This window comes from Piliocolobus tephrosceles, chromosome 8 (assembly GCF_002776525.5).
Source record: "Piliocolobus tephrosceles isolate RC106 chromosome 8, ASM277652v3, whole genome shotgun sequence".
NCBI lineage: Eukaryota > Metazoa > Chordata > Mammalia > Primates > Cercopithecidae > Piliocolobus > Piliocolobus tephrosceles.
The window spans coordinates 66,357,094-66,369,950 of record NC_045441.1 but is presented as its reverse complement, the minus strand read 5'-3'; the positions used below and the strand labels follow the sequence as shown (position 1 = coordinate 66,369,950).

General features: G+C 34.6%; 1 protein-coding gene across 19 annotated transcripts in view; it reads right to left on the bottom strand.

The window, feature by feature from the left end:
- Window positions 1–12,857, bottom strand: part of DGKB (diacylglycerol kinase beta) — an 824,940-nt gene that overhangs the window by 451,663 nt on the left and 360,420 nt on the right. For all 19 annotated transcript variants that reach the window (XM_023215889.3, XM_023215898.3, XM_023215895.3 and 16 more), the window contains one exon: window positions 10,144–10,218. In XM_023215889.3, the coding sequence (XP_023071657.2) occupies window positions 10,144–10,218 (75 nt within the window). The remainder of the gene's footprint in view (window positions 1–10,143; window positions 10,219–12,857) is intronic.

Below are 12,857 nucleotides of genomic sequence, written 5' to 3'. Positions count from 1 at the left end.
AGGTGGAGCTTGCAGTGAGCTGAGATCCTGCCACTGCATTCCAGCCTGGGTGACAGAGCAAGACTCCGTCTCAAAAAAAAAAAAAAAAAGAATAACTTAATTACACAGAATTCTAACTATAGGCATAAAGGTAACTAAATGAAAAAATATGACTCATCAAAGTAAATAATTTAATTGGAGAATAAAACACTATGAATTCAACAAACATCTGCCATTTTCAGGAAATGATATGTACATAATTGAAGATTAGTATCTTAGACACCAAGATATTTATGATTTTAACAGTTGTAAATATAATTTGTATCAATTTTATCAAATGTATTATATTCCAAATCCAATTATCTGTCTTTTCGGAGTGTGTTTATTAGGTTAAACTTGTCTTGATTACGAACAACATTGTTATCCAATTATATAATTCAAGTTGTAGATTTCTATATGCTGATTACCTCCATATTAAATTACCTTAAACCTTCATGCTCCTTGAGTTGCAGATTTTAAATAGAAGAGGAGGGTATGTATAAGCAGGAAAAGACTGGCTGAAGGAGTGTTGTCCAGAGAGATTTTTACAGGACTTTATTACTTGAGTCACCTAAGACTTGAGTCATTATTATTATTATTTTGGTACAGAAGGTCCCTGGGTGACTACTGAATCAGTAGAATAACTGAATAATTTATGTGTGTGTGTATGTGTGTATGCATGTATACAAGCAATATGATAATTATGGCTTTTACTTTAATTATTAGAATATTAAAATGTCTTTGGATGTGATTATAATTGATGTGAGCAACTAATTTAAAGCACAATTTTTATCAATGAATTCATTACTTTATTAGAAATCATGTTTTTACCATGATAGTGTGCTTCACCAAAATCTACATTCAAATGATTAAAACAGAAGGAAATCATTATATCAGTAGTGCTAAACTTTTATACTGATTTTATGATAGCATCATCACTAATATCTAATGTCTTGCCCTCATCCAAATGAACTTCCAAAAACTTAATTTAGAGTGTATGAATTGAATACAAATCATCTTTTTTTTTTTTTTTTTTTGAGACGGAGTCTCGCTCTGTCGCCCAGGCTGGAGTGCAGTGGTGCGATCTCGGCTGGCTACAAGCTCCGCCTCCCGGGTTCACGCCATTCTCCTGCCTCAGCCTCCCGAGTAGCTGGGACTACAGGCACCCACCATCTCGCCCGGCTAGTTTTTTGTATTTTTAGTAGAGACGGGGTTTCACCGTGTAGACCAGGATGGTCTCGATCTGCTGACCTCGTGATCCACCCGTCTCGGCCTCCCAAAGTGCTGGGATTACAGGCTTGAGCCACCGTGCCCGGCCCAAATCATCTTTACAACAAACAGATGTTTCATTTAAAACATTCTGATCACTCTGATATAAAAATGGCATTACTTGATCTTTTCGAAAAGTTCTTCTGCTAATGGAGTCAAGATATTAACAGCTATAACTTCATTAATAATACACATAAAGAAACTTGGAATTGAAAATGAACACTAATTTTGAAAAGTCATTTGATCTAAACGAAAAGTCATGCTTCAAAGAGTGAAATGCAAAGAGACTTTCTGCATATTAAATGATTGCTTTGGGGCAGAGAATTAACAATTAATTTTAAAGCAGATGCTGATGTTTCTTCAGCATAGTTGTGTTTACTGATTTCTGCATAGTCAATGATATCACTAGAGCTCTCATTGCAGATGGTAAATGTTCATAAATATTTCACACAGATTATGTATTCATCAACTCTTTAAGAAACAGAAATTGAGAACTATTTTTGTTTTGAAATTCAGATTATTTTCATTTAAAAGACATTTTATTTTTAAGCTATCTTTTGCTGAAAAGTGTTATTGCAAAATAAAAATCTATTGTAAAAGTAAATATTTATAAACTATATATTTAACGAAACATAAAACATTGAGGAAGTATATTCAAGCCACTCACTATACGTTCTTGGTAAAACTGCTCATGCTCTTTTTCTCACATACATTTCATAAACGTCTAACCTATGATTTGTCAATATCTCCACAGGCATTGCTGATTGGCATATTTGTGTCCCTTTGCAACTCTCAGAGAGCTCTGCAACCCAGACCACAGCATAATAGACTGGCATAAAAGGGATACCAATTCTTCAAAAGTTGTCACTTGTTTTTGTGTTTAAAAAAGTTGGAAAAGAGTTTATTTTTGGTCACATTTTAGGTAAGATCTCTGTTCCTTGGACGTGTGTCTTACACATTACAAGAGGATAACACAGCAAAAGGTGGATTTAGAAATTGGAGGGTTGCCAAACACATCATCATCATTCTTTATTGCAATGCATTTATTAATAACAATACTTAAAATACAACAGTCCTGGGCAAATGCTAAATTGGGACAGAAGCTAGGACACCAGAAATAACCCTGAAGAGTCTTAGGTAAACCTAATTATTATGGTCACAGTAATCCTAAAACCCTGTGTGAACTAGTGCTTCGTACCTTTCTGACATCCGACTGCCCTTCACTCAGTTATAGTCTCCCTGGCCTTCTTGCTAATGTTTCCCAAACTTGTACAATATTTTCCAGTCACGACGCTTTTATGCGTGCTGCTCTCTCTGCCTTAAAAGCTCTTCTTCAAAATGACAATGAGCCACCTCCTCATCTTCACATCTATACTCAGCCAGTCCTTCTCTGTCCACCTCATTTAAAAGAACAACCACAGAATCCTCACCAACAATGCACACTCCTTGTTCACATTCCCTGCTAATATATGTATATTTCACTTGTTTGTTAGTTTAGTGTATGTTTCCATCACTAAAATATAAGGCTGTGAGGGCAAGAGTTATTATCTGTTTTGTTCAGAGTAGATTGGCAGTGATAAGATTGTTCCTGGTATCTGGGAGCCACTGAATAAATGTTTTGAATCAATTTATCTGGTATAGGTTGTCTTATTTTTACTTATTGGTAAGCTATGATCATTTAACTGCCTGGAGCTGGAGGTAAATTTGAGCCAGTAATTTTACTATGTATGCTTAGATAACAGTAAATTGGAAGATATTTAAGTTAAATATGTTATTAAACACTTAACTCCTATAGAAAAAAATCAGAAAGGGATTATTTTAGTTCATTTGTGCTGCTACAAGAAAATAACTGAAACTGGATAATTTATAACGACAGGTATTTATTTCCCACATTTCTGGAGGCTGGGAAGTCCAAGATCAAGACACCAACAGATTTGTTGTCTGATAAGGCTTATTATCTGCTTCAAAGATGGCACCTTCTTGATGCATCCACTCATGGCAGAGGGATGAATGCTATATCTTCACATGGCAGTAGAGAGGGAAAGGAGAGAGTTAGTTCCCTTGAGCCATTTAATAAGGGCATTGATCCAACTCATGAGGGTGGAACCCTCATAAGCTAATCATTTACTCATTGCTCCACTTCTTAATATGATTGCGTTCGTGATTAAGATTCAACATAAATTTTGGAGAGACACAAGTATTCAAACCATAGCATTCTGCCTCTGCTCTCCCAACATTTACATTCTTCTGATACGTAAAATACATCCATTCTATCCCAGGAGCCCTAAAAGTTTTAACAATTTGCAGCATCAACTAAAAAGTCTAGAGTCCAGAGTCTCCTCTCACCATCATCTAAATCATATAGAGTTACCACTCAAGGTACAATTTATTTTGAGGAAAATTCCCCACCAGCTGTGGGCCTGCGAAATCAAGCAAGTTAGGTCCTTCCAAAATACAATGGTGGATGATAGAATGGACAATACCATTGAAAAGGGATAAATAGGAAGGAAGAAAGGAGTAACAGGTCCCAAGTAAGTCCAATACCCGGCAAAGCAAACAACATTAACTCTTAAAACTGGGAAAAACAAAAACCAAATAACCCACTTTGACTATGTGTCCTGCCTTCTGGACACACTGTGCAGAGTTTAAGCCCCTAAGGCTCCAGAAAGCCCCTTTCCTTCCATGGCTTTGCTGTGTGAAGCCCACACTGCGTTTCTTACATGTTAGAGTTAAATGCCGACAGCTCTCCCAGGCTGGCTTTACTAGCCTGGAGTCTTAGAGGTGGCCCAGCCCCCATAGCTCCACCAGGCATTGCCCTAATGGAGGCTCTCTGCAGGGGTCTGAACCATGTAGCAGTTCTCTGTCTGGGGCTTGGGGACCTCCAGGACCTCTCCATTCTTTGAAATCTAGGCAGAGGTAGGCATGCCTTCTCAGCTTTTGCACTCTGTGACTGCGGAGTTAGCAGCAGCTGGATGCTGCCAACTTTTATCACCTCTGTCTCCTGAAGGGTGGCCCTGGTTGCACTGAGGCTCACTTTAGCCACAGATGGAGTGGCCCAGGAGTGCTGGACCAGAATGCATTGAGCAGAAACTTGAGGCAGCTCTGGGAAGTGAGCCCTGAGATCCCACAGGTGCTCTGAATCCCTCCTTTGAAGCCTTTCCGTCCTCAAGGCCCTGACACTGTGGGCCTGTGATGGGAGTGGCAGCCTTGAAGATTTCTGAAACATTTTCAGGGCCACTTTTCCATTGTCTTGATGAATAGCATTCTGGATTCCTTCTAGACATACTAATCTACTCATCCAACTTTCACTGGTGACACCCTTGGTGTTTTGTTGTGAACACTCTTTCTCTTTCTTTACAAACTGGTCAGCCTGAGAATTTGTCAAATCCTTAATTTTTGTTTCCCTTTTGATGACAAATTATGTCATTAATTCATTTCTCTCTTCTCACATCTTACTATAAGCAGTCAAGGGAAGCCATGCCACACCCTCAATACTTTGCTTAGAGGTTTCTTTTACCAAGTATCACACTGTGGTATTTCATCACTCTCAAATTCAACCCCCCACAAAACAGTAGGACATGGATACAATTCGACCAAGTTCTTTGCCACTTCATAACAAGGATTGACTTTCCCCTGGTTGCGAATAACTTGTTCCTCGTTTTCCTATGAAACCTCATTACAATGGCCTTTCTTATCCATATTTCTAGCAACATTTTGTTCACAACCACGTAGGTAATCTCTAAGACTGAAGCTCTCTCTATGGTCTTCTTTCTTCTTCTTCTCTCCTCAACCTCTCCTCCTTCTCTTCTACCTCCTCTTCCTCCTCCTCTCCCTCCTCCTCTTTCTCCTCCTCCTCCTCCATATTGTAGCCTCTACCCATTCCATAGCACTGTCTACGTTTTTAGGAATTTGTTACACTAGCACCTCAATCCTAAGTACCAATTCTGTCTCAGTCCATTCTGGCAGCTATAACAAACTACTTTAGACTGCAAAGTCTAAAAGTCCATAAAGGGTAATTTATAAACAACAGAAATGGTTTGATTTCACAGGGGTACAGCAGAAGAGCAATTTAGCTCAGGATGGATCATATCTTGAGTCTCATCCATATCTGATTTAGAAGATATTTAGATGAGACTCCAGATTAGAGATTTTTGAGTCAGTATTAAAACAAATTAAGACTTTGGGGGCTACTGGGATGGAATGAATTTAATGTATCTGTATGTAAGAAGAACATGAATTTTGGGGGATCCAGTCCAGAATGCTATGGTTTGAACATTCATATGTCTCCAAAATTAATGCTTAAACTTAGTGCCCGATGCAATAGTATTAGGAGGTGGGGTACTGAGGATGCGATTAGGTGATGAGGACTCTGCGCTTATGAATGGGATTAGTGCCTTCATAAAGGCACTTGAGGAAACTAGCCAGCTGTTTTTCTACCCTTCTGCCTTCTGGTCATAAAGTTTTTCTACCCTTCTGCCTTCTTTTATTTTAGTCATAAAAAGTGACTAAAATCTACTATGACTGAAGGGGGGAATTTGTGTGAAAGACAAGCAATTGTGTGACTTTATTAATTGTGGTAACATATTTTTGTTACTTTTATTAATCTGTAGATCTTTAATTTAGAAGCATGAATCAATTTTCAAACTCTATCACTCCAGTGATCAAGGCAGAATCAGAATTATGCTTACACATTTAATTGGGGGAGAGCTTGCAGAATCATCTGCATTTTATTTTATGATTAATCAATCATAAGAAGGAGAAAGTTGAGTGCTTCACTTTTATATTAGTAAAGAAAAATTTTTATTTTTGAAATTTGCAAAAGCGCTCAATTAAATTTTGATGAACATTTCCTTAGCCTTTTGAGGATTCTCTTCATTTCTGTGTCATAATTTCATAACAAGAGGCATATGTAAAAGGTCATAAGCTCGGATTCAAGAGAGATTTTACTTAAATAAAATATGGTAGAAATTTGGTTATATAAAATGATATTTTAAATTAAGAAGGTAATGAAATCTGTGGAGTCTGTTACGCATTTTCTAAAGTATACATTTATTTTAATAGGAGAATGTATTCCAAAGTTTCACTATAGAAATATGCATGATATTTGAAATATGTAAATCTGTAGGTTGACTGTTGCATTATAGTTTTAAAATTATGTGTCTTTTGTATTTAGTTCAGGTAGATGAAAGCAAAGATTTCTAAGAGCAGCTTTCTCACAAACAATTAATTATTCTTAATTATCCTGATCAATCTGAAAAATAATTTACATATTTTAAAGTTAACTTGTATTTTATTTCAATTCAATAAGTACTTCCTATTTCTCACCTAAAATTTTAGAAATAATGTGAGAAGAGACCATCTGTATTTTCATGAAGATTAGACTCAGAAGGGGAAAAGTAATGTCACAAGTATACAAAAAACTTGATATGAACTTTTCATAAGTCACATTAACATGTGAAGTTGGTGTACAGCTAGAGCTATATATACTTATTTTAATGTAGTGAAGGAAAACATATTGCTATGTAAAACCCAAGAGTAATTTATATTTTATATTTCATCTCTTCTAGCTAACCTATACCTCCAAATAATGTATTCAATTATATCACAACATGTTCCATTAGGAAGGAAACAATGATTTGAAATAGACTATTGTTTCAGACACCTTGAAACAGAATAGTCAGGATCAGGGAGAGATGATTTATATAAGGAGATAGAATGGAAACACATAATACACACCCATTTCTGTTTTAAAAATAATTAAAGATAAAAATGAAATGCCCAATACGTTTTAGTATTTGCCAGAAAGTTTAGATTAGGAATAGTTTTAGTTGAAGAAAGTTATTTCCTCTTATAAACAAAGTTTTTGAAAAAAAATAAAGTTGGGATAAAAGAAGAGTTGTGTACCAAAAGAATACATCAATCTGGTGTGGTAAAAAGGAAAAAAAAAAAAAATTGAAAGAATTTGGAAGAATGAATAACTGCAGGTTTAAAGTGACAGATAAAATGCATACTACACTTACAAGAGTATGCATTCAAAAAATCTATTGTTAGCATTGGAAAAGTAATACACTAGAAATGGTGATAAAACTAAAATGTTTAAATCACCAAGAGTATCAGAGTAATAGGGAGACTTTATGAAATAGAGCAACTTCTAAAGCCATACATTGAAAGGGAATCACTGCAATAGGACACTCTTAGCGTGATGAGGGGCAATACAGCTATAAACAGGGTGGGAGGAGATCAGTCACTGGGTTCAAAGGAATGACAACATCATAGCCTGGTCAGAGTCCCCATTCTGAGCAACTACCTGTGGCATTTGCCTTTAGGATAAACGAAGACTAGCTCTCTAATAGAAGTCTGAGTCTGACACTAGGGATGCAGTGTGGGCATCAGTATCAGAGGCAAACAGGACATTCTCATGGTAATCAAGATGAAGCTAAAAGTTCAACACAAATATTTAAGTTCATTTTGTAAAACAAACTTTTGATATTGAATATTTTCAGACAGGCAATTCTACCCATAGCCACTGATTCCATAAAAATATTTGAACATACTTTCAAGAATATGCAGATAAATTGATAGATATTGATGTAGTATATTTGGTAATAATTGTAAAACACAGGCAATCTAAATATTCATCAGTAATGGGATGGCCCACATAATTATGGAATATGCAGCAGTTAGAAAAATGAAACTGATCAATATCTACTGAAACGGAATAATGTGTATCACCTGCTTTAGAGTACAGAAAGGAAGTTGCAAGCCAATATAAAATCTATATTCTGTTATGTAAAAAACTATCTACTTATCTTTCCAACATATATATGTGTGTGTGTGTGTGTGTATAAATACAGTATAGATAGATAGGAATATGCTCATTTACATGTGTATTAGATTGTTTGGTAAGATACACCAAACAACCACTCCTAATTTCTGAGGAGTAGTAGTGCTCAAAGTGGGACCATTAAATTTTTTTCTAAATAATATTTATTGTAGTGTAGGCTTTTTACAGTTACATATATTACTTTCATTTTTTAAATATCTTAAGATAGAGCAGAAGATAATAGGATGCCTAGAATTGAAAGAGTAGAAGGAAACATGTAGTATGTATTTAAAGGGTAGTAGGAAAAACGTGAAATGAGAGAACAGGGCTAAAATCAAATTTATTCCAATGTATTTACATAGAGCTACACAATAGTCATGTTTTTATTAATTATTAATTCATATTTGTACAAATAATACGGATAATAAGCCACATTCATTGAGGACATGCTATGTGGTAAGCACATTGTTATTTGCTTCATAGGCATTATCCCATTTAACTTCACAACTATCCTGCAAGGCAGGCACAAATACTCACTTTACAGATAAGATAATGAAGTCACACAGAGGTTAAACTATAAGGCTTGTAATTAACAGAGCCATTTGACCTCTTGTTTATGAAATGCAGGAAAATCCTGGATTAACTTAGTTTGATTCAACTTATAGGGGTCTTGGAATGGCAAAAGTTTTGAATGCACAATATCCTAATTCTACAGAAGAGCTACTTATTTGAATTCCAGAGAAGATTAAACGACAAGAAAAAGAGCCATTCTGACTGAGCTTCTGAGTTTACAATACTTTACTTTTGCTTGGCTTTATCTATATGGGGACTTCCTGCATGTAGCTAGCTCACTTAGCCAACAGTCGGATCATGATCCTCTAGATTCTGGAGTGTGGAGCTTGACAAAGACATTGTTCTGAACTTAATTTCTGTGGTGAGCCTGTCATCTACAGGAAGGAGGTTCTGCAGACTGCTGCTCAGCATTGGGAAACTGATCCCAGACAGCAGGCAGCAAGGCAGTAGATGAAAGAGCTGAATATAATACTGAAAACTATGCTAATTAATTATACTTTATGAATGTATTTTTTTTGTATCAGACACTATGGTACAAATTTTATTCTGAGCTTTTAAAAGAGTACAATTAAAATATTTGGTTTCTGGTTCCTGAGAATGAGATGTAAGACTTATTTTAAATCAACTGCTTTTTAAAAAAAAATGAAGCATGCATAAAGCTTATAGAGCTTCTGTCCACTTCATGTAGTCTAATGTTTACCCTCATGTTGATAGAAAGAAAAGAGGTCAATGAAAGAAAATGACATTCATTATTTAACTAAACCAAGTTAATGATAATTTGTTTAGGTGCATACTAGTGACATCAAAAGTATACAGTTTACATTTAAAAATATATTTTATTTTACTAGATCTTACCTGTTAACAATGAAGTATGTTATAAGAGAGTGATAGTGATTAGATTTTGTAAGTAATAAATCATATGATTTTTTTTGATTAACCCATTTATGCTGGAGGTTGCAATTTTTAAAACTTAATTTGAATTTAAAAATCAGATCTTGGTGATGATGTTGAGCTGTAGGATATAAATAACTCCTACATGCTTAGTGTTCCAATAATGGAACACTAGGCATAAATGGGCTATCTAGCTCTTTACTTTCTCTCTCTTTTTTTTTTTTTTTAATATAAGAAGTACAAAAAAGAGAGTGGTTCTTCAAATACATGTTGTGGCAGTGTTCAAACTGACATTCAGCTAGTTTGTCTCTCTGTGTGTGTGTGATTATGATCATTATTAGTACAATAAGGAGCATTACTTCACCATATTTAGAAAGAAGAAAAATCTGCTAGAAATGAACTATTTGGAAAAATAGTATTTGCACTGGTTTCTCTTATGTAGTTGATATTTCATTTTTATGTACTAATATGCTGCTGTATTCAAATAATATTATTTGATATGTCTGGCAGCTTATTTAATTAATTAACATTAATTGAGTTAATGGTAATAATATTATCCTTGGACTTACCCTGGCATTGGTCCATTTCCAGCAAGACTGTAAACCTGACGAGGATTTAGTAGATACTGGAATTTTCTGTAAATTCTATAAAGGTGAAAATATGGGAAAAAGTCAATAATATTCAATACTTTTAAAATAAGTGATGTCTCTCAGTGTTATAAACATATATAGTTGCAATTAATTATGTAATGTAATTTAAAATTCTATCAATTTAATAAATTTTGAATCAATAATATCAGAAGTCCAACAGCTCAATAGGAACTAATGGTTTTTTAAAATGTTTAGTTGTCACTATTAAGGCAATATAGTTCATAAGTTAGAAATATTGCTTGCATCCTTAATATGCATATGCATCTAGAATATTCTCTAACCCTCTTTTGAGCATTATTTAGCTAATTAGATTTCAAATAAATACATATTTTTTAAATATTTCAGTATAAAATTGCTTAAATATCTTCTCTCAATAAATCCTTGTGAATAATTTGTCCTCTATAGAGCTCTAATAGATCTGAAAATTATCTATCCCCTATATGAAATGGGACTGTATATTGTATATATGTACATGTAAGCAAAGAATGTAGCCTCATCTGGCCTAATCATTTCATATAAACAAGATCTTGATCAGTCATCTCACAAAATTGCTAAACTGTCTTAGCAGCATATATTAAATAATTATTTTTTTCTAAAAGAAAACAATCTTTATAAATAAATGCAATAAAAATGTTTCTATGCATGTACATATCTCACATGGTATGAATGCTTAGACAGATATTAAAAGTAAAGAGATAAATAGTACATCAAAAAGTTAATTTACCACAATCAGGCATTATTCCTGGGATAAAAGTTTGGCTCAACATACACAAATCAGTAAATGTGATTCACCACATAAACAGAATTAAAAGCCAAATCCATATAATTATCTCAACAGGTGCAGAAAAAGCATTTAATAAAATACAAAATCATTTCATTAAAAATAAAATCCTCAACAGACTAGACATCAAAGGAACATCCCTCAAAATAGTAAAAGCCATCTATGACAAACCCACAGCCAACATCGTACTGAACGAGCAAAAGCTGGAAGCATTCCCCTTCAGAACTGGAACAAAACATGCCCACTCTCACCACTCCTATTCAACATAGTTGTGGAAGTTCTAGTTAGAACAATTAGACAAGAGAAAGAAATAAAAGATATCCAAATAAGAAAATAAGTCAAGCTCTCTCTCTTCACTGATAATGATTCTATACTCAGAAAACTCAAAATTCCCCCAAAAGGCTGCTAGAACTGAAGAATTTTAGCAAGGTTTCAGGGCACAAAATAAATGTATAAAAATCAACAGCACTTCAATAACATCCTGGCAGAGTCAAGTCAAGAATACAGTATCATTTGCAATAGCCACACACACACAAAATGAAATACCTAGGAATACAACTGAACAAGGAGGTGAAAGCACTCTACAAGGAGAACTACAAAGCACTGCTGAAAGAAATCAGAGATGACACAAAGAAATGAAAAAAAAATTCCATGCTTATGGAAGAATCACTATTGTTAAAATGGCTACTCTGCCCAAAGCAATTTACAGATTTAACACTGTTTCTACGAAACTAGCAATGTCGTTCTTCAAAGAGTTAGAAAAAAACTCTTCTAAAATTCATGTGTGACCAAAAAAAGAGCCTGGATAGCCAAATCAAGCCTAAGCTAAAAAGAACAAAGATAGAAGGATCACACTATAAGGTTACAATAACAAAAACAGCATGGTACTGGTACAAAATCAGACACTCAGGCCAATGAGACAGAATAGAAAACTCAGAAATATAGCTGCAAACCTTCATCTGATCTTCAACAAGGCCAACAAATACAAACAATAGGGAAAGGACTTCCTATTCAATACATATACTGGAATAACTGGCTAGCCATATGCAGAAAAATGAAACTGGACTCTTATCTTTCACCACATACAAAAATTAACTCAACATGGATTAAAAATTTAAATGTAAGACCCCAAACTGCATTTCTAAAAGAAAACCTAGGAAATATCCCACTCGACATTGGCCTTGGCAACACATTTTTATTAAGTCCTCAAATTGCAACAAAAACAGAAATTGTTTAAGCTACAGAGCTTCTGCATAGCAAACGAAACTATCAACAGAGTAGAGACAACCTGCAGAATGGGAGAAAATATTTGCAAACTGTTCATTCAACAAAGGTATAATATCCAGAATCTATAAGGAACTTAAACCAATGAGAAAAAAGCAACGACAAATAGCCCCATTAAAAATGGGTAAAATAAATGAACAGATACTTCTTAAAAGACATACAAGCAGGAGAAAAACATATGAAAACATGCTTATCATCACTAATCATCATAGAAATGAAAATTAAAACCCCAATAAAATACCATCTCACACCAATCAGAATGGCTATTATTAAAAAGTCAAAAACCAGTGGATGCTGGCAAGGCTACAAAGAAAAGGAAATGCCTCTACGCTGTTGTGGTGAATGTAAATTAGTTCAGCCATTGTAGAAAATGGTTTGAATATTTTTTTAAAAACTTCAAACAGATCTACCATTCAACCCAGCAATCCCATTATTGGGTGTAAACTCGAAGGAAAACACACTATATACCAAAAAGATACATACACTTTTATTTTCATTCCCGTTCTATTCACAAGAGCAAAGACATGGAATCAACCTAGGTATCCATCAATGGTGGGCTGGATAAAGG